This window comes from Nyctibius grandis, chromosome 10 (assembly GCF_013368605.1).
Source record: "Nyctibius grandis isolate bNycGra1 chromosome 10, bNycGra1.pri, whole genome shotgun sequence".
NCBI classification, from domain to species: Eukaryota; Metazoa; Chordata; class Aves; order Nyctibiiformes; family Nyctibiidae; genus Nyctibius; species Nyctibius grandis.
This window is the reverse complement of record NC_090667.1, coordinates 2,505,800-2,533,047: the sequence shown is the minus strand read 5'-3', so window position 1 is coordinate 2,533,047 and position 27,248 is coordinate 2,505,800. Positions and strand designations below refer to the sequence as shown.

General features: G+C 42.2%; 1 protein-coding gene across 2 annotated transcripts in view; it reads left to right on the top strand.

Moving 5' to 3' along the window:
• The first annotated feature begins 2,949 nt into the window (after positions 1–2,949).
• The window catches only part of FSTL4 (follistatin like 4), a 219,524-nt gene continuing 195,225 nt past the window's right edge, over positions 2,950–27,248 (top strand). For both annotated transcript variants that reach the window (XM_068409411.1, XM_068409410.1), the window contains exons 1-2: positions 2,950–3,078; positions 16,902–16,935. In XM_068409411.1, the coding sequence (XP_068265512.1) occupies positions 2,950–3,078; positions 16,902–16,935 (163 nt within the window). The remainder of the gene's footprint in view (positions 3,079–16,901; positions 16,936–27,248) is intronic.

Below are 27,248 nucleotides of genomic sequence, written 5' to 3'. Positions count from 1 at the left end.
TGCGATGCTGTTCTAGCTCACAGGAAGAAACCGCAACCTTTAGGTAAACTTTTAGGCTTTGCGTTGTATCTTCTTTAACATAAGAGCCAAAACTGCTTTAAGTAATTCTCCTGAAACCAAAGGAAACGCTGCAAATGGATGTGATGCTCAACTCTGCGTACTTTAAAATAGTCTGGTTTAATTCTGGCATCTGCATTATGATTGCTAATTTCTGCATTACATAGTAGATTAAAATCTATTTGCTCACATGTTGCTAAGAGCAGCTGTGTGATAGACTCCCCCCTCCACCCCCAGCTCTTGAGACTTCTAGTGTTTAGCCACCAATGCTCATTTATTTTTTCTTTTGAGTACGACTGCTTGTTTTGTGCAGGCATTTCCATATGCAAGCTTTGATTTAGCTGGGCAGTGATGTCCGTACAGGCTCACATCCTGCAAATATATGCCTCATTCAAGCGAGGGAAGGAAACTGGTAGTAAAACTTGTCTGAGTTTACAGTGGTGGTCTGGATCTATTCAATATGAATTTTTCTGTTGTACTGCATGATGCAACTGCAGACCAGATCCTGCAAGGAGCCTTCCACTTAGCGCTGGGTAAGGCAGTGCTGAGCTATGGTTTAGGATGCCAAGTGCCATGGAAATGCTGCATGATTTCAGAGTTAACCCTCGCTTGATATTTATGGTGTGTAATAGTTGCTTGGTTGAGCTGTTCAGATGTATAATGTATATTAGTGTGTTCTCCTCTTATGGTGAGTGAGAGCAATTAGTGGACTGTCAGTCAGTGTGCAATAAAAAGAAGTAATTTCTAAACTGACTAGAGAAAGATGTTCTGCAAATCCCATTTATAAAACCACTGGAGTTTTTGCAGGTGGAGGCTGCCCTTTCAGTTTGATCAGTGTTACAGGCACCCTAATCCAAACACCATCATGTTTTGTAGCAGTTAGTTATTTACTAAACATACATGAAATTTGCTAGTCCCCTGGTTTGCTCTAGGATTATAATTTCGAGCAGCGTGAGTCAGAGGGCTCTAGAACTGCAGAGTGGAATAGTTGTGTTTGCTGTGATGGTATCAACCGAGCATACAAAATACCTCTCTAAAAAAAACCAGTGTTGCTATCCGAGAGCAATTCATAATGTAACAATGTACTTGTTGTTTATTGATATAGTGACTTTAGTGTATTAAACATTTATTTGTAGCCCCAGTAACATTACATCTGAGGTTTCTAATTGGAATTTAGAAAGCGTAATAAATTTTGATTTCATCCTGAGTGCTCTCAATTCAGGGTGTTTACATTAGTGCTGAGAAAAAGCAATGCCTGAACTCCCTGGGTGCGCGGTGGCTGTAGGCTGTGCTCCTTCTGTTGATGGTGTGTCTTTGGGCAGATGAAATAGCTGAGCCCAGGTCAGTGCTGGAGTAAATGGTCATGGCTCCAAAATTAATAGTGGTGCACCAAGGCTTGGATGTACCCTGCAGCAAACACATGGCATGAAAACACTGTAAAATGAGTCCTGCCAAGACAAGGTATGACATGGTGACTTAATTCAGCTAGGCTTAATTTTGCCATTAGCAGGTGACTCGCCTTGATAATGTGTATTGCTCAAACCAAGCAGCAGCCTGTCACTTGCATACTGCTATCACTTGCTTCATTAAGTGGTCATTATGCTTCGTTACGGGTCCGTGTTAGCATCCTCTGCAGCTGCTGTGAAAGGTCAAACCTTGCCTCAGCTACCATGGGAATGGTACCAGGCCTGAAGACTCCTTTGGTATTTTTAATGTGAAAAGTAGTGACACAATCTGGTGTCCTGTTCCCAAGAAGTTCAGATGAAGTACAGAGCTCTCCTGGCTGAGCTTCTGGGGGCTTTGCGTGTATGAAACACATGGTAGTTCCATCTGACAGCACTTTGAGTAACGGCTTTGGTTTTACCTCTAACTTCATTAAAAAGCCCACTCAAGACAAGAACTGCTGCTCCAAGTGGATGCAGTTGTGGTGGAAATCCTTGCTTGCATCTTCCCAGCGCCCCACAGCTGCGTGGGGCTGTGGTGGGACACTGCCAGGGAGATGGTGCTGCTGTTGAGTAGGACGAGTCTGGGAGGGGTTGGAAATGTCTCTGGGACAGAGGCAAATGAGTGGAGAAATCCCAGCCCCAGGGAGAGGCACACCTACATCGTGGTTGGAGAAACACATCAGAGCTCTCCAGCACAGGGTTTGTGTCAGGTCTCGCAAGTTTTAGTGGGTTCAGTGACCATCTGGGCAGGTGCCTTCACCTGGGGGAAGAATGACTGTTCCCAGGTTTTGGGGGTCAGCTGTCAGACCCCGGCTTGCTGGCTGGCCCTGAAGACCTGAACGTAGCCTAAGGGGGTGGCAGTGGCTGTGTCTGCTCGAGGCAGGGTCATGCTCTGAATCCAAGGGGAATGATGATATTTTCTGTCACATTGCTGGAAGCTTCCAGTGGTCAAAGGAGTGAACGTGGGTGTCTGGGGCTTTCCTGAAGATCTGCTGAGAGTACAAGTGTGCGTCCTTCACTATGAGTGACCCTGTGCTGCCAGGGGTTCTGCAGGTGGCATGAAGTCACCGTTTGGTTTCCACAGTACCACAATCTCACATTTTGATGTGGTTTGCTCTTGGCTGCAGTAGTCAGATTTAGAAATCCCAGAGCTCTGGTTCTGCAGATGCTTTGTGGGAACAGCATGTCCGGTGGAGAATAGTTTTGGGGCAAATGTTTCACAAAACTGCTACGCTGTGGGAATTCATTGCCAATAGGCTGATGGGTGCAACACAGGAAAATCAATGTCTTGCTGCATGTGCTGTGGGGAGTCTGCAAAGCTCCATCGGCACTGACCATGTGGATGGGCACAGTCAGCTGAAGCATCCGCAGTGTTATTGAATCTGAGCTGGCTTTTGTAGTGAGATGATTGTTTTATGACTGTTTTCTTGTTTTCAACAGCCGTGAAATGATGAAATCGAGAAGCTTTTGGTTGTCTCTTGTATTGCTTGGGGTTTTCCCATCGGTCACGAGGGGATGGATGGACGTGGACAGGAGCAGAAGGCTGTATTCGGATGCGGGGAGGTTGCATCAAGAGGTACTGTACATCAGTTGCTGCTGCAGCTACATCTCTTGTGTTTCTATTTCTGTGTTGTGTTTAGGCTCTCCATGCTGTGAAAAGAGAAAACAAGTGAGGGTTTATCCATGTATATTTGTGTTAAACACCTGCTGAGGAGGTCAGTGAAGAAACAATGATTGGGTACAAACTCAAGCAGAGGCTCTTACACTTTTTGAGTATATTGCCATGGCTCAGGGAGTGAAATTGTGCATCTGGCCATTGTGGGGACGCCGTCTTTGCCCCAAAGACTTTGTAGTATGCTCTGTCCTGGGGCTGCTGGGACCAATGAAACTAAATTTAATAAGCAAACTTTGTGCTGGCTCTTCATTTGGGTCTCTGGATCTTCAGGGGAAGCTGAAATAAGTCCTTTTGCTGCTCAAATAATGGAAAACTGAGCCATAGGTGGTTCTGAGAGAACCAGCAAAGTTACTGCACAGAGCATTTGCCTCCTGATTTTCTGATGTCAAACCCCTGCGAAGCGCAAAGTAGTCGGAAAGGGACCAAGGGAGCACGGTGGCCACAGCGAGGGATGGTGATCTTCATCCAGCTGGAGAGGACCTCTAATGCCTGGCTCGATGGGGAGGTGGGACTCCTCATGTGTTAATGCAGGACAGTAATGCACTCTTCAGCATTCAATCCCTGTGCCTGTGGGAGTGGAGAAGCAACTGAACCTGTTTTCAGTGCTGAAGATGACAGCGTTGGTGTTTGTTGCAGTGGTGTGGGTTAAGCAGGTCCTTGTTCTGATGGGTGTCTGGTGCAGGCTGTCCCCACAGGGACGGTGGCTTTTGGGACCGGAGCTGGCAGTATGGCTGGCTGCACAGGTGTGGGTAGGCTGATTTTCATGTCTGAATCTGAGGCATGTGAATAAGGCCATAAAATCCAGAAATGTGATTTTCATGCAAAGGAAATGATGAATGCTGAAACAATTTTAGTTATTTAATTAGTTCCTGATTATCGTAGGCTTGCAAAATGATTGCTCAAATGCCTGAAAGTGGGAGATGGTGGGGGAGGCGAGGGAAAAGAGACTTTGGTGTTTTTTTTTAACTGCCATTGCCTAGAACACTTACATACTGGCAGGCACATTAGTCAGTGCCAGGCTAATGATGAGCCCTGGTAGATTCATGCTGCAATTGGATCTACTTAAGCCTCAGGATTTTGTTCTAGTTGGAGAATCCCATTTCTCCCAGTCACATCCCATCTACAAATACCCACAGTTGTGTGCATTGTTTCAATAAAGCAGTTTAAGCCAATTAAAAAGATGCTTTTTGCTGCTCAGCAGGACTTGAAAATCATTTCAGTGGAGTTGGAGATTCTGGAGTTCTGTCTCAGGTGTACTTTTTCCTTGAGGTATCCATCCTCTGTTTTGTAAAAGTGAAGAAAACCAGTTCCCCTCTGCGCCTCCGCTGTTCTTTTGTTGCTGTGTAGACTCGGGTAGTAGTACACTGGCACTCTGTTAAACATGGTCTTGTATTGTCACGGATCACCTTTGCTTTTTTATTAAAAATAATTAAATATTTTGCATGCTTTTTTGCATTTAAAAAGCCTCATTCTTCACTAAAGCATATTAGTTTTGATTTTTTTTGAAAAAGTTACTCTGAGGAATTAAATTCATTACTCAAATGATTCACTTTAACATAAATTGTAGAACTATTAGACTACTTGAAAGACATTAATTCATTTGATCTTCCTCTAAAACCCATGAAGTTACTGTACCAATTACTTGATCTTGCTTGAGGTGAAAGGATCTAAGCTAGAAATGTATTTGTTCAGATTTGCACAGAATTTATAACACGTATGAATATTAAAATTTTTAATGTACAAAGAATGCAGTTTAAATAGCTCCAAGGGATGTAAGTTATAATGCAGATGTTTAAAAAAGTAACTGTACAGAAAGTTTGTTCCACAAGAAATAGTATTTATACAGTGTGGCACCAAACACCAAGATCAATCTGGAAGCCCTGAATGTAGCTTTCAGGTAGGTCAGTGAAATTGAGGTAACTGCTCTTTTCTTTCAAAATGTTTAGTTTATCTTTCAGAGAATAGTTTAGCCATAATACATTTTTAATAATAAAAATAATCTGAAATCCTTTTCTAATGACACTGGGCTTTGTTCAATTTGGAGCTCCTTACGCATGAGAAGTGTTTGTTAGTTACCAAATTCGTGGTTTGATTAATATGTAATTCCATTAACACATGTTTAAAATATTGAGTCACAAATAGAAAAGCTCCTATTAATTCACTAAAATCACTTTATAAATGTGTAAAGGGCTAATTTACAGGTCAAATAATTTGATGTGTGTGCTCTGATCTAAAATTCCTAAGAACTTCATGAAAGCAAATACTTGGGTATGGGTCACTGACCTTCACTAATACTTGTTCTGATCTACATAGGAACAAGTTTACTGAATCAAAAACATTGCTTAATTTATGTTCAGATTGCTAAATCGATTTCTTCATGGTCTGTGGTAGAATTATTGCAGTTGTGCTTTGCATTTATAAAGGAAAAATAAGTCTTGAGGCCGTAGACTGCAATGTACAGCCCTTCTGCATGAGAAATTAACTCTAACGCAGCAGTGGTGTGTGTTTTCCTGATGCTTAGCCTTCCAGCTCTCAAATTTATGGGGTGTTCCTGAGAAGAGGTTTGCTTTCTGAAATGTTTTTAGTCCTGATTAGAACAGTTAATAAATATGTGCATGCAGTCTGAAATTCCATGGGTGAAGAATGAATTAAAATAGAAACATAATTAAAAAAAAGGACAATGTTTGTATTTAACTGAAGAGCTGCAATTTACCTTGTCCATAGTAATTTTTGGAGAATATTGCTGTCACTTTTACATTGTGGAACTTTACATTGTGAGGGTGCTAGAAAGCTCTTGAAGCTTCTGGGTGCTGCCCATGGACTTGTGTGGAGCTAGGAGGTGCAGCTTCCCTGGGTTGAACCGTCACAGGACTAAATCCTACTGAGTAGTGTATATGCCAGAATACCTGAACATAGAGTTTGTAGGCTCTGGGGTGATGTTTTTGGGCAGGTTTTGCCTCTGCCTTCAGCAAGGCTTGATTGCCTGCTAAAGGTGGACAGTTTGGAGGTGACCACATTTCATGGGCATCTCTGTGATGGCTTAGAAGGGCTTTGAGTTGCCCATGAAGCACCAGGTAATGCAATCTGGGGTCACCTCTCCTTTCTTGAAAGGAATTCTCAAAAACATAGCTCTGCAAGTCATTGCCACCAGTGGTGGCTGAAGGGAGGTTCCAGCATGAGCACAGCAGAAGAGATATTAACAACCTGGATCTGAAGTAACCCTGGAGTTCAGATTTGAAGGAGAACTTGGCCAGGAGATTCTGGTGGAGAGCCAGCAGTACTGCTCTCCGCTCAGGCTCTGTGAGGTAATCCACACTAGTAGCTCAGGCTGATTTTTCAACCTGCTGGAGTTTTTTACAAAAGCATCTTATTGAACATTGAAATTTAACAGCCAGCTTTCCTCTTCCTTCTCCCTGCTTTGTGTGAGAGGCTGCTTTTCTGTATGTAGCAAAGCCAAGCTGGTTTTACCATGGTTCTTGGGGCAAGCTTCTCATCTCTTCTCAACCCATGGTGCAGCAGAGCAGCACTGCATGTCTTCATCAGCTCTTCCAGGAGTGGGTCTCCCATCTGCTGCAGGGAGCTCCTCAAAGACAAGTCGGCACAGTGCTGTGTCTCAAATTAAATTCTGTATTGTGTTTTTCAGGGCACTGCTGGCAGGTAGCCTGAACAAATATTGTCCTAGCTGGATAGTGTGAAAGTGGAGAATAATCCCGTGTTGTGGTACATGTACAGTTGGTTTGTGCTGAATTGTTAAAGGAAATGTTTGGATGTCACTGATGGCTCCTGAGCGGTTGCAGTACAGACTGGCAGGCGTCCTGTGGTCTGCTCCGGGCTACACAACCAGAACCGCTCTGTGGCTTTGTAGAAATACTTAATTGCTTTCATTTGGCTTTCACACCATGCTCTATTTGTTACCCACACTCCCAGTTAAGAAGTCTCATGAGACACCAGAAACATGTGCCAAGCACCCCACACTCCTGCGGGGAGAAGAGCTGTGTCCTGGGGAGGCTGCGGGGAGAAGAGCTGTGTCCTGGGGAGGCTCCTCCAGCGCAGGGCTCACAGGGATGCTCTGAGTGCTCACACGAGTACCAGTGGCTCTTGCAGATCCACTGGAACATTTGCATTTCCCCTCTCCGTGCTGCAAGATGTTCGTACCTCTGATGCACCTTAACTGTCTGTTCCCTGTAAGGAGCAAGACACTGCTGGTGTGCAGTGATATATCGAATTTGGACTGTGACAGCACAGTTCAAGGGTAAACTAGACCAGCTGTGCCAATATTATTTCAGTTCCTTGATAATTTTTACCCATTATGTTTGTTACCTTATCTGGCTTATGCCTTAAATTGTATTGCCAACCTCAAAGTATCACGTGTAGTTATACCAACACTTATTTTTATGCTAATGAATGTAGCAAGCATGTTCATTTCTTAAAAGTACCATAACTTTCTTACTGGCATTTGCAAGGTATTGGCTGTTTAGGAGATTCATCGTTTGTTCAGTAGTTATTACTTGCATGGCACCTGAACTGTGTAAAATCTGAGTAATAAATGTCACCTTAACCTTCACTGTGACTGCAGACACTGGGTCATACCAGCCCTTCGGTGCTATCTTGCACAGGATGAAGCATCCCTCTGGAGTCCACTCACAGCCTCAACTGCACTTGTCCAAGAATATCAATTATTGCTGAAATTCCTAATTATCTTCAGAATTCTTAAATGTTGTTTCACTTACTGCTGCAGGCAGAGACCACAGTTGGCCATTCCGAGCAGCAGGGGAGTCGTGGGGGTGATTTTGTGCTCCTTCCCCCAGCAAAGCTGTGTTTCCTAATGTGACAGGCTATGAAAGGAGTGCTTTGGGGAGTGAGGTACAAAAATGCAAAGCCTTTTGAGAAAAGCTTTTGCTTATAATTCAAATAGAGGCATAATTTCAGAGCATGAGCTTGGAATCAGACAGGTACAGTGTATCAATTTTATATGCAGTTGGAGATCTAATATCCTGGTATTTATTTTAAGAATTATTATTAGTAATGTATTCTCTTACGTGTGTGTGCTCTTCCTGCTTGTAAGTCAGTTTGGAGAAAGGAAGGAAAGAATCAGACTTGAATTAAAATCTATCCTGGGCTACAGCCTGCTCCTGCTTTGAACATTCGTGAAGGTAAAGGGAGACAAGACTTAAATTTATTTTTGTATCACTTTGGTATGTACTGATAATTCACTCCTTGTTCCCTGCATTTCTGTGGTATCTCTGACAAGCTGTAATTGCTGTTTGTAGGCTATCCTCAATCTTAACTAGTGTATTATCCCTCTGGAGATGAGAAGCTCTTGCCCTGGGTGCTGGTTATCAGAGTATCTGCAGTTCAAGGTGCTGTGGAATGTTTTCATCCTATTTGGATACACGTGTTGGGGTCCTTCATTTGCATCCCCAAACCCCACCTACCCCTTCCCGTGTACCCAGAGGGTTTAACAAATGCTGTATCTTAGGGGATGGTACCCAGAGGGTTTAACAAATGCTGTATCTTAGGGGATGGTACCCAGAGGGTTTAATAAATGCTGTATCTTATGAGATGCCATTATGCTTGGAGTACCAGAAAGTTTGAACGTTGGGTTACTGGGAACAAGGCAGGAACTGTATACTTGAACAAGAGCATAAAATTTGAAGAATTTTACTTTACGTAGATGTTTATGGTTCAATAGTGAGATTGTCAGGATGCATCTATAGCACAGCTTAAAGATGAAACCCTCTTGTATGCAGCCCCTCACAGAACCAAAATCCTACTTGCTTTATTTTTTGAAGCCTCTGGGAAGATGCAGCATGTGATACCTCTCGGTGGTCCTGGACTGCCCAGCTCGCTGGGGGCTATCACCTTCCAGCTGACAGCACCCAGGACCACCGGCTGCCGCAGGGCTGCCCTCCCTGCGGGTTAAGTGGTGCCTTCGGTACTAATGACCTTGAATTTCGGTGCTGTAGCTGGAGGTAGCTAGTGCTTGGATGCTGTCCCCCAGGGCTGCGGCACAAACTGACCCCGGGAAGGAAATTTCAGTAAGTTTTTCTCATGTCACACTTGAGCAACTGTGAAAAATCATAGCTAGGTGGGGAAATGCTGATATGTTCCTGAAGCAGAGAATAAGACTAGAGTAAAACATCTTGCAAATAAAAAAAAAAAGGCATTTCTAACTTGGCTCTGATGTGGCAGAGGTTTGTTTTCTGATATTCTGTTCAGAAGCTACTTAACCTTAAAAGACTAAATATTGACTAATTTTCCAAATGTAGCATATTGTCCCTTCAAAAAAAACCCTGTAGCAGTAGTTTTTAAAGGATGACAGTTCTGCTTAAAGTCCTTCTTACCATCAGGCAGGGGAATTCTTAGTTTTTCGATTAGGAAGGGTACATCAGCAAGTTTGAGGTTTTTAAAACAGGCATCCCATGAGCTTCCCTGTGACAATGTGGAAATTTATGGAGCTGTACCTGGTGTTTCTCATCTGAAGTCCAGAAATAGTAGTGAGTAAAATCAGAGATGCAGCGATTATCTCAATTAGCTACCGTATGGGTGAGCAGATGATACTGTACGATGTGAGACATCAGAGCTTCTCTCTGTGTTTATACCAGACAGGACAAATCTAAATTGCCAGCGTCTGTACTGATGGCAAGCTTCCTCTAAACAGCAGTGTGTGATTTATTTTCTTCCTCGTGCCTGGCTCAAAGAAGTAAAGTGGATATTCTCTGCCTCATTAGCATCTTTTGTTTGAAAATATTCTGTGTTCATGGTTGTAAACAGCAAATCCTGACTGTCAAACTAAGCTGCATATTAGTCGTAACCACTGCAAATGCTACAGTCCATATACAGAGCGTCTCACCTAGCCCTGGACTGGATGTCAGTGTAATTTTCTTGACCCCTCCTTTTAGATAAGGAAGGGCATGCTCTGAGGGGAAACAAAAAAATCCCTGGGATGATAATCTATTAATAGGAACAGCCACTTCTTTATTAATTTGCTAAATGAGTCAGGGCTGTATATTTAGAAATTGTACAGCAGTTAGGCTGATCCTGAGAGCAGGTCCCTGGAGGCTTGGTGTGTGCAGAGGTAATGTCTCATTTAGTGAGAGACCCGGCGTGAGCACAGCTGCATGTGCTGAATTTGCTTTATCCCCCTGCACAAGCACTGCAGTCTCTTCCACAGAGTATCTGGTAAGAGGGTTGCTGCAGTCCAGCAATACAGACAACTTCTGGGTCTGAAATGTGTTACCTGTTCTGCATCACTTCCATCTGCTACATTAATTGGTTTTGGCAAAGTCCCCTATGTTAACCTTTGCTTATGGGCATAAAGAAGGGGCTCCTTTTGACCTGATCTCCATCAGTATTAAAGGATAGGAGACTGAAAACACTGCAAGGTTTTCCTATGAATTGCTGTACTGAAGGGTGGTTGGTACCTGTTTGGTACTAAACTTGGTGGTACATGTTAAGCATCACACTTGTGGGATCAGAGGCTGCCGACGAAAAGAGGATGGCAAATGCACAGCCACGTACAGATGTCTGGAAATAGTGCTCTGGAAATGGAGGAAGTTGGGAAAGAAATAGAGAACTACAAAGAGACATGGTACTGTGAAGATTTACTCCTTGAAATACTACATTGAGCGATTGCTCTGTGATTCCTGCTTATGATGTGTCTCTGTGCATGTCTGGGTTATAAGGACTCATCCTCAGGTTTTAGTCAAAGGAAAACTAGGAAGAAACAGCAGACAGGAACTTGTCTTTCCCAATTTCAAGCCTAATTGTGACTGCTTAATTACTGACCTTGCAAAGTGGGCTCACTTTTCTCTTCAAATTAGAACGCAGGGTATTGCACGTGACCACATGTGCATGTGCAGGGACAGCGTTGGGGCTGTCCGAGTGCCTTGTGGGACAGGATTGTGTGGCACAAATGTCCAAGTGTGTGACAAAGCATGTGTGGTTGTAGTTGTTGTCAAACCATGGGCAATTTTAGTAGTGAGTTGGCATATTTTTATTTAAAAGGCTGCTAAAGGTGTGTATTATACTCTACCCTTTAATGTGTGGTCCACAGTTGTAGGATCCAGATTAACAGATTGCTTTTAATCATGGACAGCATCTTCTACTGATGTGATTTTATACCTGCATCAAGCATGATGATGAATTCTAAATCGCTAACGACGCTTTTTTAACCTGCTGTAGATGGTTAATATTACCTGGTGAAAGGCTGGATTATGTCATTTTCCTAGAGTTGAGGAGAACTTCAAGAGCAACATGTTTGTGTGTGTGCATCTTGTCCCCACTCCCATGGGTGTTTTAAAGCTTTGGAGAAGCTCTGTTTTGTCCTGTGCGTCCAGCAGACAGTCCTGGATTAGCTTTGTTTCTGAATGACCGTCCCTTGCTCATGCTGCAATAATCATTTCGTGTAGTTAGAGCATCCACATGACTGTTCTGCTCTGCCTGTGCATTCCTTGGCTGGAGAGAATATGTGGGTGTTATTAATAGGGATTGCCCTTGAGGTGTGGGAATTGGATTTCTACATGACAAACAAGTCACCACAGTTTGGTACAGCAGTCTCTTGGGCTTCATAGATCATTGTTTTCCAAATCAGAAATCAGCCCTGCAGGGCATTGGTCTGGCCTGTAGTTATAAATCCAAGAGGAACAGGCACATGGTCCTTCCTTGCCCACCCCCCCGCCTCATTTACTTGAGTGCAGCTCTAGCAAGCGAACGTGGTCAACTGCTCGTTAGCACTGGTGTGATAAAGCTAAGCTGAAGTGATCTTAACAGAGAAATTGGTATTCTTAGCGTAGTGGTGGTTCTTCTACGTTTCCTGAGCTTTACTTGCTTAGGCCACTCCAAAGCAGCACCCCGAAGGGTGTACACCAAGACAGCGAATACGGCTGTCCAGCAAACTTGAGTTTGTTCAACCATGGGAGAGCTGAAGCCAAATCTTCCATTATCAAAGAGTGCAAAAACCCATGAATTCATTGGAGACTGAAGTAATAGACAATATTTGAGAAAAGAAACCTTTGACCATAAAGTGTTTTGGTGGAAATCGGAGCCTGAGCTAGGAAGGTGCTGTGTGCTCCCTGCAAACAGTGTGATGCCCCCCCTGCCCTTTCCAGCCGAGCCAGGAGATGAGGGACCTCCTGCTTCAGCAGCAGAAGAGCCAAGGCTCACGTAGCCTGCTCTCCCTGCTACAGGGATTTGCAGGAAGAAGAGAGCACTGCTGTGTTGTCTAGTGCACAGTATGTTCTTTGTGGATATATGGGACAAATGTAGATATGTTTTTGTACAGAGGCGTTTAAAGGCTTTATTTACCTTGATACCAAACAACCTGAAAGTGGTTTTGCTGCTTGGATCCATCACTAATGTTTGTCAGTAAATCAGTTTGCTGCGCATTGGCAATCAAGCACTGTACTATATTGTGTATTCTCCCCGTGTAGTTGTGTTTTAATGCTGCACAATGAAGTTCCCTGCATATTTGTTCTGAATGAAGTCTGATTCTTCGTTCCAGAAGTGCTCTGCTCGTCTGTGGGCCCACGATTCAGCATTAATCAGGAGACTCTGACACAAACCTGCTATTATGTCTTGGCAGGACATCTAGAAGCTGTCTCCTGAAAGACTGGCGTTCCCTTTTTGTAAGAGCAGAAAAGGGCTTTGTGCAAAACAGTTGTTAAATTGCATAAGGTTCACGCAGGTGTTTGTGCAACACACAGCAGCTACAGGGGAGTGAAGCTGTGCGACAGCAGGGAGTGAACTGTATTTCTGATTTTTATTTTTGTCCCTCCTAATCCAGGTAGGATTAGTAATTGTACTTGAGGACGCTGTATCTGCTCTCATGCGCTGACACTGGGTTGGTTAGTCTTTTGGAGATGTAGGTTTTCAGTAGCTACGTGTCTGGTGAAAAGCAATACTGGAGCAAACATGCTATGTTGATTTCCACGTAATGATTAGGCACTTCAGATACGGAAGAGAAGGACCTTTTATTCTGCATTCAATTAACTAACATTAAAAAGGAGGAAAATAGGTGCTAAAAGCAAACCTTGACAAATAAAACTGTTGTATTGCATTAACGAAATGCTATTTAAAATGGTATTCATGAAGAAGCTTTATGGAAGGAATGAGAGATCTGAAACAAATTTTTCCCTTCAAAGCATACGATTTATGCCCTGATAAAATTAGATTTTTAGTTAAAGGAATTTGCAGTCATTAAATGGTGCCCATGAAATAAGTCTCATTTATAACCATCTGCTTTATGGCTTCTGCAGAAAAGTATTACTCCTCAGGCAATGCATTCGAGAACTTTAGTGTCATTTTTATCAAAATAGTTTGGTTCCCTACTAGTAACACTATTAAAACCTTCGTGTGATTTTTTTACTTGAGAGCAGTATCTTACACTTCAAAGAAAGGGCGACTACTCCTTTTTGTGAAGAGATTGCACAAGTCATAGCGTGTGGCACTGTGGTGTGCCTGTGGCCAGACTTGCTGGTAATGGCTCTTAGTGGTGTATTAGATCACTAATAGAAAGATCTTATGTTCACCGTGCCTTCAAGGAGAAAAATTAGCATCGTTTCTTCTTTTCTGTGCTACAGAAGAGAGAAATTATTTGGCTGAGGCAAACTAAGAAAAATGAGTCCTTGCTATTGTTTCACTTTACTAGAGGGATAGAAACTACAGTTGTGTCTCTACCTGGAGCTGATGGCTTTTTGAAGCCCAGCCATGGTTGCCAGGTATTTTTCCCATTTTTCTGAAATATTGAGCGTTCCCAATGCCATTGGTCTTTTCTCCATGCAAGGGGACGTTTTGGGAGACATAGCAAGTGCTGATATTCTCCCAGGTAATGAGAAGCGATGACTTGCAGCCTGACCTCACATTCTCCCATTGCATTTCTAACAAGCTTTTCCTCTGAATCCTGCATCTGTTTTTTTGGGGTAGTTTACATTCATTAGAGCTTATAATTATAAGGGGAACAGAGTAAAAGAAGGGAAGCTTTGAAGACCATCCTTTGTTTTTCACGATGTCTGTGCAGTTCTTTTCATGGAAAAACCAAAAGGATATTTAATACAAGGGAGCTGACACTTGAATTTTTTAGAGTGTGATTGTCTTTTTTTTTTCTTTTGATCAATGTAATAGTTGTGATTAGTTTTAGTGTTTCTAAGCTTTTGAACTGCAGAGAATTCAAACAGCTTGTTAAAGTGAGGGGCTCCAGGGGAACTTTAAAAGTACTCTTCCTTTTTGCATGTATTACATGTACACGGGCTTAATGATAGCAGGCTGTATCTGAATTTTTTTATCCTGTGCCCCACCTCTCAAACTAATATTTTGAAAAGCTCTGAGAGGTCCCTGGAGTATAACTGTCTGCGCAGCTCAGAGCTTTGCTGCCTAAAGAGGATAAATGCTTTGAAGTCTGTACTAATCTTGAATGCCATTTTACATACTTCTCGAGATCACTGAGGTAACATCCTATGGGGAATAACTTAGCATTTTTATAAGCAAATAGCCGTTTTTTGTTCGGCCTCTCAGTTGACTGGGAGGGTACCAAGGAGACCATTGCTGTTGTTCTGATCCTTCTTGGTTTTGGTGACAGCTTTGTTTTTGAGAAAAACAGCTTGCTGGTCACTTGTAGGACAGAGAAGCAGCATCTCCTGCCTACACAACCGGTGACGATGGGCACAGTATAAATGTCATCACATTTGAGCAGAGCTGGGCCGGGAAATGTGCGATGTGATGTGGTCCCCTGGTCTAGAGGAACCCCTCAGTTGGAGCTGGGCCTTGCTGAGGTTCTGGCAGAGGGACAGGAGGCAGAAAGGAGCATTTCTGTAGGCAGTAAATGAGTAACTACAACACTGTAATGTGCCGTGTGTGTGATATTACATCCTTGAATAAAACACCTCGTTCTGAATGACCTGATGCTGTCTGACGTACTCGGGTGAGGGAGATGAGGCCTTCGGGAGGTAAGGCCTTCAGGAGGTAGCTGAGCAGGTACTGCTGTTAACCTCCATAAGCTGACTTTCATTCTTTTGTTTATTTCTATCTTCTGTCCTTTTGAAAAGCTCTGTATCTTTTATTGTGTGCTCCAGTGGCAGCTTTCTGTATTTCCAATTACCCTGTGCAGGACGTTCTGTACCGCAGAAGGGGACTGTGGATGTATTTCGTGAGATGTGTACTGCTGTCCTTTACTTCCCTTTGTCTAAACATGGCCTGCAGGGACATACTTCATTTAAAAAAAAAAAAAGTGAAGAAGTACAAATAAAACTATAGTAAGCATCAGGTGGGCCAGAGAGCTCAGCTGTCTGGGGAGGCTGTGTGTTATTTTTATAAATGAGGAGAGAAACAAACCTTTTTGTTATTTCATTCTCTGATAAACATCTGAGAACAGTGAGCACTAAGTGAATGAAATGAGGTTAAACAAGGCACATCCACAAGGCACTTATGAGCCTTATGAGCTGTTGGCAGGGATCTGGAGAGCTTGCTCCTCTTCCCTGTGGCTGTGCTGAGGGGGGTACCATGGTGGTAGACAGAGCTGGGGCCTGGTGGCACTTTGGGATCTTCCAGGTTGGAGTTTGCACTCAGTGGGGTTAATCCTGCATCACCTGTCAGTGGGCACTGTCCAGGTCAATGTGACTCCAGGCAAGGTGGTCTTTAGAGTCCTTCGTAATTCCACTATTTTTAATACTGGTTGCAAGAAGTAACTTGAATGATGGAAATAAGTATTTGTAATTAACCCATTGTCTTCATTTAGCCTGCACCCGAGGCTAAACAATAACAGTTTTTCTCTCACCCAATGTCCCCTCCTCAATTGAGGAAGGGAATTAGGAAAAGGAGGGAGACTTGTGGATTTAAAGTTAGACAGATTTAGTAAAATAAAGAAACCAGTATCAATGATAATTGAAAACACACAAAATTATACTTAGCTACAGAGCTGCAGCAAGTTGCTCCAGAAATAGCAATTATTGGGAATGAGAAAGAGGGAGGAGAGCAAAAAGAGCCCCCTCCTCCCCAGCAAGCTTTGCCTTTTGTAGTGAACTTGATGTTAATGATCTAAAATACACCTGTGGGCCAGCCTGGGTCAGCTGCCCTTGATCACCATGGCTGGCCAAAAACTGAAACAAAATCTAACAGAAACTTGCTTTTATAAATTTTATCCCATGAAACCAGGACACCCATAAATAATGTTACTGCTTGCAATTAAATATTTGTTCATCTGGAGTCTCACCATTAGCATAAGTAGATAGTGTTGTCTGGGAATGCAATACCCTTAGAGACTTTGTGCAATGTCTTTTTAAAAGCAGTTTCTTTAGTAGAGCTGGTGGTGTGTAGCATGAGTAGTCCGGTTGCTTTGAAATTATTCAGGTATTTGAACAAATCTCTGCTAAAAATACCTGTAATCACTCTTCCCTCCTCAACCCTAATTCCTTGGTATAGTAATAATAACCCTCCTAGCTGCTCCCTTTTAACAATAATAGAAAAAAAATCCATTTTAAAGGAAGATATTGTGCTCTACCATGTAACTTATCACAGAATGATGAATCATTCTAGGTGATATATTGATCCATTAAATATCTGTGGACAAACTGAAATGTATGCTTGTAATTATTCCTCAGTTATTGTGTAGAGCTTCATAGATGCTTCTCTGGGACAATGACTAATGTTTTTAGGGGCTTCTGTTCATGTTGCATTTGAACAATTCTTGTGTCTAAAAAAAAAACCACAAAAAATTTTCTTTTTCATTATAGGACTCCAGAAGATTTGAAGTTACAAGAAGAAAAGGTAAGAAAAAAAAACAGTTTTCTTTCAATGTGTGTGGTGGTGTTGAGTATTCTTGAAGTAATTTTTTGAAACAAACATGAGTTTACACACTTGAAAGAGTGTACTGCTGTGGGATTTCAAAGAGGCTGCCTCCTAACGCTCGCCTGACAGTTCTTAGTGTTGCAAATTGTAGATTATTTTTTTTTTTTTCCCCCAATGAAAAGTTGCTTTCAGCACAGAACTGCATGATGGTATTGGGGATGCAAATCAAGTTTTGTTGGGTGCTGGCAGAGGATCTAAACTCGGACCCTGGAGCATTTCAGGGAGAAAAAGGTCCAGACAAGGCTTTCCATGCATCAGCACACTGCAAATCCCAAAGGTGCAGCAGTGTTAAACACGAGTTGTGCCGGTGCCCTGAGCTCCTGTGAACCCTTTTGTGTTAGTAACTAATTGGCTGCTGCCGCGAGTGGCTCTTTGATGGTTCCTGGCAGCTGGGTGAGAATCGGCCATCAAAGAGCTCATTCTGGTTATCATTAATTTTGATTTTTGTTAGCAGATGTTTTCCGAATCAGGCAGTTGCTTGCCTCATCTGTCTTGGTATAATGTGAAGCGGGTGGCACTCTCCTGTTCAACAGATTAATGCATTCCCCTGTATTGTTCCAGCAGCTTCTCTAGTTGCCTCAGGCATCCTGTACATTGGGAAGAGGTTGTAACTACCACTGTTTTACTGTATAAATGAAAAAGGCCAGGTCCAAGGGTAACTTTTTATCTGGGCAAATAATCTCCTTTTGGTTTTTTTGGGGTTGGTTTTGGTTTTGTTTTATTGGTTTGTTTTTTTGTTTTTTTTTTTTTTTTGCTGTGAGGCTGAGGCACCAGAGTCTTGAATAAATTAAATGTTGCTAAGGGTGAAATCTCTTTAGCCCAGGTTTCCAGCATATGTGTGTGTTTGGTCAAACTTCTGCCACTCTTCATGAAGAAATCCAGTTTTATTGGGCTTCCCTTGATCTCAGACTGAGAAGGGCTCTTGGATGGTTCAAGGTTGCTTTGAGATGCAGAAGAGTGTCTTGGCAGCCTGGATGTGGAGACATTTCGGTCATGCTCTAGCTATAGAGCTTGTGGTGCAATTCATCATAGACATGGAGACTGAATCCAGTTTTGTGAAAGTGAACTTAATGAATAAAATTTTGTGGAAGTACCCTGGTCTTGTTTCGTATATGATTTGTGTCTCCAAAGTTTACTTCCCAATGAAAGTAACCAACACCTACAAGAACTTAAATATAGCAATTTTTGAAAGCAGGACAGATCATGTGGGTGCTTGGAAAATGTTGCTTTAGAGCAATAACTGGATTTTGAGATCAATGCCTCTAGACACCAAATCTGCAGGCTCGGTTAGGCTGACTTCTCATTGCCTTCACAGGACAGGTGAGACTTGACTTTCATTTGGAGGGATGAAACCATACCTTTTTTTCAGAAATGAGTTGAATATAATGAGCTTCTCTGTCAGAAGGCTTCTTAGATCCGTGGATGGAGAGGAGAGAAAGTGATGGTAGTTGGGGAGTTAAGTATGTCTGAAGAACTGCAAACATGGTAAATACATCTTGGTCACAAAAGCCCTCAATAGTGCCTATGAAATAAGTCAACAAAAGCCTCCTTCAGAAACCTGTTCAGTATTAAAATGTGTGCAGAGCAGATAGTGCTAGCAAAAAATAATAGGATGAAGTGTTTGTTATGCACATGAAAGGATTTATTATAAATTTTGTGATATGCTGTGATCTGATTTTAAGATTCAGGCCTTTTTTTCCCTAAAATGGTAATTTTTGTGGATAATGGTTTTTACCTGAGGAAATTAGATGATTGGAAAATGTGTGAGGGTGGGGGATTATGCTTGTTGCCTTGCCTTGGTGGAAGATCTGGCTTTCTGTTGAAAAGCTGAAAAACTTTGAAACTTAAAAATATCTAACAGAAACCACCACGAAGGTGAGAGCTGCAGCACACTTACTCTGTGCCTGCTTTTATTATCCCATGCTCATGGATGAACCAGGATAATGAAAAAAGAGCTTTTGGTGAAAGGAGGGGCAATCCTGGCTTACACTTTCCAGATTTTTTTTTTGTTTGTTTTGGACAAAAGGTTTGAGTCTTTTAGGTTGAAAGCTGACACTTTTCTTTCAAAGGAAACAAAGCCTTGATTGCTGTCAGATGGTCCACGGGTAAATACTAACTTGCCATACTTATTTCCTTCAACAAATAGTCCATTTAATAGACAGTTGATGGTCAGTTGTGCTGGGTTGTGTTTATATTAGATGAAAGAGATGTGAAAACACTTTCTTCTTTTTTTTTTTCAGCTGTGGATGGGTGTAGTTAAACTGAGAGTCTTTTGGTTTCCAAGGTGTCAGGACTACAGATGCTGGAGAAATTTTGAAGCTGCTCCAAAGCCCATTACAGTCAATGAATGGCTTTCCTTTGACTTCTGTGGGCACTAGATCAACTATAATTACATGATCTTTTAATTCTGCGGTACAGGGGGGAGATGCTTCCCTGACTGCAGCTGGCAGCCATCTTCCACCTTGATGTATGAAGACTGATTTCCTTCTGAATTTAAATAGAAATGGGTGCAGATCTGTTTTGTTCCTGGGATGCCTAACTGGTGTTCAGATACTAGCCTTTTTGACTAAAAATGATCTTTTAACCCAAAAAACCTCATTCTAGTAGTTGATTAAAAACTGCAAGAATATTTTCCTAAGTTCAGTTTAAGATCATTAAGTTGAAATTTTGCTCTCAGTGGGTCATACATATGACCCACTACAGTTTCCATCTGTATTACGCTCATGTAGTGGAAAACAGATGTTGTGAGGTGCCAGGTTTTGTGTTGCTAGCTTTAAAAAAAAACCAAAAAACAACAACAAAAAAAAACACAAAACAAAACAAAAAAAAACAACCAAACAAAAAAACACCAAAAAGGCAAACTCAAGAAAACCCAGCATGGGGTAAACAAGCACAGGATTTTAATACTGTCTCTTTATATTGCTCTTAAACTAAAATTAGGGGGCGAGTTAGAGCAGGCAGATCTTTTTTCAGTTATCCAGTCTTCTCTCTTCCCATTTCTATCTAAATACTTTTCCATTATTTACTCCAGTGCAGGAGAGCAGATGGGGAAGAGCAAAACCTGAGTAGGGAGCTGGAAAAAGCAGCAGTTTGTGCAGATCAGGTGGACACTACAGGCATTTAGTTGAAAGGATGGACAATAGCATGCAGCAGAAAAATGGGAGGCGAAAGGGTTTATGGTAAGTTGGAAGAAGCACTGGACCAAGCTCTGAGGGGAGCACCTGTAAGTATTTGACAGTGGCAGGGCTTAATTTCAAAGATTGGTGAGTTTTCACTGTGTAATGAGTGTATATGAATGCGTGATACTTATCTGTTGCTGTAAATTAGACCACACAATTTATGTAGGTAGAAGCCACATACATTCATGTCCATCGAATTCCCTGTGTCTAGCAGAACAGGGCCTCCAGTGGTTTTCCCAGCTATTTATTTGCAAGAACACAGGAGCTAATTCTGCAGCTTCTGGAGCTGACAAATGCTGCTATTCCTGTTGGCAGTATGGGGCTAAAGGATGCTCAGCACTAGAATAAATTGTCTGCTGAGTATAACTCTATGCCCAAGTGTGTGTATAGTCGCATTAAGCATGAAGAGCCAGATCTTCGGTGGATACAAATGAACAAAGCCGTGCTGAATTTAATGGACCACCTTTGCTTTTTTACTAGCTGAGGAACTAGCCCAAGCACTTAAAACTTTTAATTTGTTTTTATGTTGCTTGCAATCATCCATTCAACAAATTAGTGTCAAAAGATGCTTTTGAAACCATTCAGCCGTGAAATGTTCAAGCAGATTGCTTCCACTCTGTTTGTCCATATAATCTTATTAAATGAGAAGCAACTCCAGATTTATTCGGTCAGATGACATCACACTACCATAAAGACATGAACGTTAACTGTCTGCTTTGAATTAAAAGGCTGAAACCTCTCTGAAGCATTTGCAAGCTCTGTATTGTGGATGTCCTGTTTGTATTTATATATATATTTATTAAGGATACACAGTCCTCATTGTTAGTGTGTTTCCTGCTCACTGTGAGGAGCGATAGAATAGAGCACACCCTGAGCTCTCCCAGGTTGCCATAGTTTTACTGAGAATCTCTGGGGCTGCATCAATTAGCAGAGGTGGAGGATCCAGCCAACAGCTTAAGAAATATTTCATTACTTGCCGCTTGACATCAATTCTTATGTCCTAGAGAAAAAACTGACTCACGGTTATAAAACAGTAATGCCCTTTAGAAATTCTATTCACTTTGTCCTTTCTTCTTGCACATTTTGAATTTCCACCTATCCATGGAAGATGAAAGGCTCTCAAAACTTGGCAGGAATGGCAAGTTTCTCTCCCCAAACCCTTCATGAACACAATGAAGTGATCAGCTGTAATTACTTTTGTAGCAAATCACCTATTAATTTCCTATCCTGTTGCTCTTTTCCTATTGCTAGAGTCCAAGAAATTTGGTTTTGTTCTTTATGACCTGGTCAAAACCCACCAAAAATCAGTAGCTGTGTCTGTGTTGCTCTTTAGAAGCACCTGTACCCCCAGGATCGTGGTTGTCTGGCTGTCCCAGTGACACCCAGATTATATATGATAAATATACATATAATATGTATATGCTATGTGTGTATACAGCTGGATGTTCAGAAACACACTAGCTGTATCTTCAGGACATGCCTCAGAAGTTCAGAGGACGGGTTTTACATTAAATACCTGGTTTGTAGGATTTCAAATAGGGATATTTTCCATGTTTATTACACTGATTTTAACAATTATTTAGTCTTTACTTAAAACAAAGGTTCATGTCTCTGTCCATCTCAGCTGCTTTATTTACATAGAAATTTCTATTATCTCTGGCTTTTCAGGCCATATGTTGTAAGTGAATGGCAATCTGTTACTTGGGGGAAGATATTTGACTGGGTCAGAATATTTATCTGATGCTTAGCTCTTGTTTTTCTAAGTTTGAGAAACTGCAGTCGCTCAGCATTTTTTGTACCTCATCCCACTTGAACGTTATTCTTCAAATACATAATGCAGTGGGGATGCCTAGGTTTGCACTGTTGGCAAGGAATTAGGTAGAAATAATGAAGGTAAAAATATTTTCAAGGATCTGTCCACAGTATTTTTTTGCTTGAATTTTATTTTAGAGTCAGGCTAACGCAAACTGGGGAGGGGGGAAGGGGCAAAATTGTTTGCTCCCACGTATCTCTCAGCAATGGTGTTTAATTATAACTTGGCATATTTTGTTGTTCTACATGACAAGAGTTAACAGAGGGAGTAAAACCATGTGGAGGGGGAAGAACCCCAAATAATCAACTCATTAGCCAGTGTTAGGCACAGTAGTAAATTAAACAGTAATACAGATGCTCCTAGACAGCCTTACTGTAGCTGTTGGTATTGCACACACATGTATGGGACTCTGGACAAGTAGCTGCAAACTCTGAGCAGTGAATTGCAGCTTAGCCACAGAGTTTCTGAGCTATTTTCTACACCGAGTAGTGCTGGTCCATGTTTGGCTTCCAGATGTGTCTGTTCATTCGGGTGGATCACTGCTGGAAATGTGGCTGCAGCTGTGGTTTAGCCCAGCTTTGCCAGCAGGTGTAGGAAACCCATTGCACGCCCAGCTCTCGCATTGCTGGAAGCAGAAAGGTTTTGCAGACTTAAGGCTCTTGGAAATGGATACATCAGTTTCTGTAGTTAAGTACTTCGGGGCAGGAGGAGGAATGAATTCTGTTCATGGCAGAATGGGCATGAATGTTTGGTAAGTAAATATAATAGTATGTGGCTCTGCTAGAGCAGCAGAATGATGGACCCGAAGGAGATGAAGCGAAAACTTGAGCAGCAGGAAACCAGGCAGCTGTTACCAGCAGCAAGCTGGAGGCAGGAGCTTGTAGGCAAGCTTAGGAAGTGGCCAGACTTCAGTTCCCTGGGTGGGGAGAGGGAGAAGATGGAGATAAGGCAGAGAACTACGAGACTTTGTGAGGATTTTCAGGGAGATGCAAAATAATACATGTATGTATTTCATACTACCATACTTCATGAATAGGTATCCCCAGTGCAGAGCACTGAGGCTGGATGTGCTGGAAGGCATCTCTTTCCCTCTGGAAGCAGAATGAACTCTGCTGAGTTGGCAGCTGAATAAGCCGCTTGTGCTGCTGGTTTCTGTGTTGCTGGGGCTGGCTGCTGCACCACGCTGCCCAGCGCAGCCCTGCTTGGCCATGCCCCACCTTTAAAGAAGTCCCAGTTCTTAATTTGAGTGTGTGGGGAACAGCTGGAGATCAAATTTATGATCTCTTGGTACACAAAGGGAAGCTACTAAAAAAGATGACAAAAAAAAAAAGGCAAGGTACTGCCATTGCTGCATTCCTTGTATTTAGTGTCCATGGGTAGATATTGCACAGCAGTCTCAGATCCTAAAAGCAGGCACGTAGAAATTTCAAACTGCAGTTAGTTCCACTGCAGGACAGTGGAAGATGCTGGAGTTGTCCCTCAGTGATGCTTATTTACAGCAGATAATGTGGGACACGAAACCTTGCACTGACCTGCAGCAATACAATGGCCTTATCTGCTGGCATGGTCCAGAAGGCTCCTTGAACTGTTTTATGTCCAGGAAACTTGAATCCCTGGAGATGTTTAGGGTTTTTCACAACCAATTACGTCACATATGAATTGCTGACTTGAAGCTTGTGACCAAAATACACACCATGAAGCCAACTTCATCAGCCCAGCTTCTCAGAACAGTTAACAGCGAGGCAGAGTTTACTGAACAGACTTTTGGCTTCAGGCTATGCAAGAATTTTAAGCCAAAAGCATGCAAAAAAAAAGACAGCCATGTTGAGGGGGCAGCAGGAAGCACGTAGTGTCCAACCTAGAAGGTAAATTCCTTCTGCTCATCAGTTAATGTTACTTGGAAACTTTGGAAGATAGATGAGCGTATTTCCTGGAGTTAAAAGGAGGCTTTTTTCTGGTACAGGCCAAGCTCTGTGCCTCTTGGGGCACTTGTGGCAGTGTCTGCCTCATGCCCATGTTCCCCAGCGTGGCACGGCGAGGGCATCCTTCATGCTTTCAGGGAGGAGATCAGTCCCAACAGGTCATGGTGCTGTGCTGGTGGTGCTGCCTGCTGCCAGCTCCTGCCTGAGATGAATGACCTCACCAGTGTGAATGCCAAATTTTGATGAAGACGACAGATTCGTTTCATTCCACAGGGCAGTCTCTCCCTCTTTTTCACTTCTCCCTCTGATCTCTCTGTGCTCCACAGCCTGTAAATTACCTGCCTTTCCCTGAGAGAAAACCACTTTAACATTTTTCCCTAACATCCCTTGACTCCACAAGCTTCTCTACTTTCACCAGCTAAACTGGGCAGTCCTTTGGAAGGTACCACTTGTCCTACAAACCTTGTCTTTGCTGCATCTTCACCTCCTCAAAGCACTTATCTCCAACTGACCCGAAGCAGTAAAGCAGGACTGGTTTGCACTGGTCTTTTAAGACAACCTGCCTTTAAGAGAAGGAGGGATTTTCAAACAAACGGGCTTTTGTTGACCTAAACATCCTCAGCAGCAGCCAGGTTGAAATTTAAAGCGAGATTCAAGTCATGTTGGCTGTTGTTCCGGGTGGTATGTTGCTATTTATATGAAATACTACTTTTCTGTCCAGCCACGTAATTCTGCTGCAATAGTGTTGTTAAGCAGAGCAGTGCACGATGTGGAAGCCTCTCCCATATGGGGAGAGCATACGCTGCTTGCACATAATATTGAAAGGTGCAAATGCGTTGGAAATGCTGAGTTTTTAGACCAGCTGTAAAATAAACTGCTTTGTAAGGGTTGAATAAAAAACTAGCAGCAGATGTTTCTAATAATGGTGGTATAATGTAATATGCAAATACTCTCCAACAAGTTGGCTTATCCAGCATGTCTCAGAAATTAGCAAAATAAGTAACTCAGACTTTGAGACAGAAAACCCAAAGTCCAGGATCACTTATGGGCTCAATCAGGTTTTTTGAGGCATGATTTTTGAATGTGCTGCTGGTCTACTTACTGTGTAAGAGCATGGTATATCTTCAATTACAGACTTATTAGGTTTCAACATGCCATTTCTTCCTGAACTGAGCTTTAACCATGAGGCGGAGCAATTAGGTTAATATTTTCAGAGCTCCAACTCATTGCCCAAATATGAGATAAAATAAGACAGAAATTACCCTCTTTGTGCTCTCTTAGTTCAGGCACTTATACCCAGGTGGCTGTGGCCTCTATGTGTGGCAGATGCAGCCTATTGAGCTGTCAGCCAGGGTTAGCCCAGCTGGAGGACTGTGGTTCGCAGTAGGGAAGGCTCTAATGGTGCTCTGGTGTCTTCTCCTGGAGGTGCCTCACTTTGCCAGGGCAGTGGCTAAGAGACAAGCATTGCTGGACCTTGTGGTACTTACCTGTGGGTCTGTTATCTTCGTCCACCACATCAGATTCTCACCAAACCCCACAGGATGTGGAGAATGAACCGTTCAGGTGGTTGGTGCCATAGCCACGTCCCTGGCTGCTGGCATAGCTAATACTCTGCTTAAATTAGTGGTTTTCCAGGGGGCTCTGGTGGCTTTGTAAATGTTTCCTTTGGACTTTACATTTCCAAGCAAGATTTCAGCTGAGTAATTAGTGTGTGTCAGTATATTTTTTTAATAAGAACTCATGAGCCTATGAAATGGTCCAGTTGTTCTTGTTGTTTGGGAAAGAAAAATCTACTGTGTGTAGGTAATGTAATTACTTTTCTAAAGGAGTTTTTATTATGCACCTAACTGCACATTTACTGTACATGATAGACCAAAATAAAACCAGAACAGAATGAATAAGCCATTTTGGTCCGTTGGGTAAATAAAGCAGCTAAAGTGTTTATAAATATGTATTTAGTCAGCAGAGCTGATTGGCGACTCTGCAACTGCTCCAGTGTCCGAGATAAGTAATCCAGGTTTAATAGCCTTCCATAAATATTTCCTTGTTTGTCATGAGGCAGTAGTTATTTATCCATGCCATGCTGCTTGTTTGTTGTGTTTGATGAGATCTTTTGAAGAATATTAGGGCAGTGTGTTGTTTTGCATACAACAGAAGCCTGGGTGTTACATGTGTTTATGAAGTAGCACAAGAGTGGTCCTCATATCTTGTCCCCTTCTGCTCCTCCTTTCCGTGCTTGCCTCTCCCTCGCAGGTGGTATGTCTTTGTCACTCTTTACTCTTCCAGTTTTGGTGAGGTTAAAATGTGTTTTCTTTCTGCTCAACTTCTGATTTCTGTCTGATGAAGTGGCCCCAAAGGTGTGACATTCAGTGGGGCTGAATCTCAGCCCAGCTGCTTTTTCTAATTGAATGTGAAACTGTTTGACACATTATGAAACTCATCAAGTAACATGTTTTACTGGAATGAAATTAGTATGCGTGAAAAGTGATTCTGGATCTATAAGACGTATAGAGTTCAAAGAATGTTCCTTCCAAAGGCATAAGTTGGATTTTGGCTTTTAAATTTGTTCAGCACGTTGGTCCAGCTCTGTCAGAGTTATCGATAAGTGTCTGTTCCTGTGGTTTGTTGTGTGCAGTAGCTGGTGGAAAGGCCACAGCTGAAACCCACCTTGTGCAGCCAGCAGATAATAGCATAAAGTTATGCTCTTGCTTGGAAAATAAAAAGTACAAGGAAAAAAAAGTGCTGTGTTTTCTATCTGCAGAATTGGAAGTTTTTCAAAATGTCACTTCTTACAAGATTTCAATTTAGTTTCTCATTGCAACTGCAAAGCAGGTGACAGCGGCATGTGATGCCCCTTCTTCTATTTGTTTTACTTCTCCCTTTGAAATTCTATGATGTGAATTGCCTATAATATGAACTTTTTCTTTTCTTTTTTTAATGTTTTAAAGAACAACTTTTCTTTCAGTTACTTAAGTTAGATTTTTTTATTATCCTTTCTAATTTTCTAGGTTTTTTTTTTTCCATAGCATTCTTTCTTCTTTACCCATATTTATTTTTCAAAAATTATTAGTTTTCCTTAAATTATATGATAGTCATATTTAGCTTTTAACTCTTATTGCCTATTAAATACAGAAGTTCATCAACTGCTTTTAGGAGAATCAACATTGTGGCAAACCTTATTCCCTGGGAATAAAGTCAGTGAAGCCAGAAATTGGAAGCAGCCCTACACAGCTTCTCAGCTGTTATCAACACGTCCAACTCTGTTGGCACCCGTGTCAATGGGGGATGATCCATTGCCAGAGACATTTCTACGGAAAA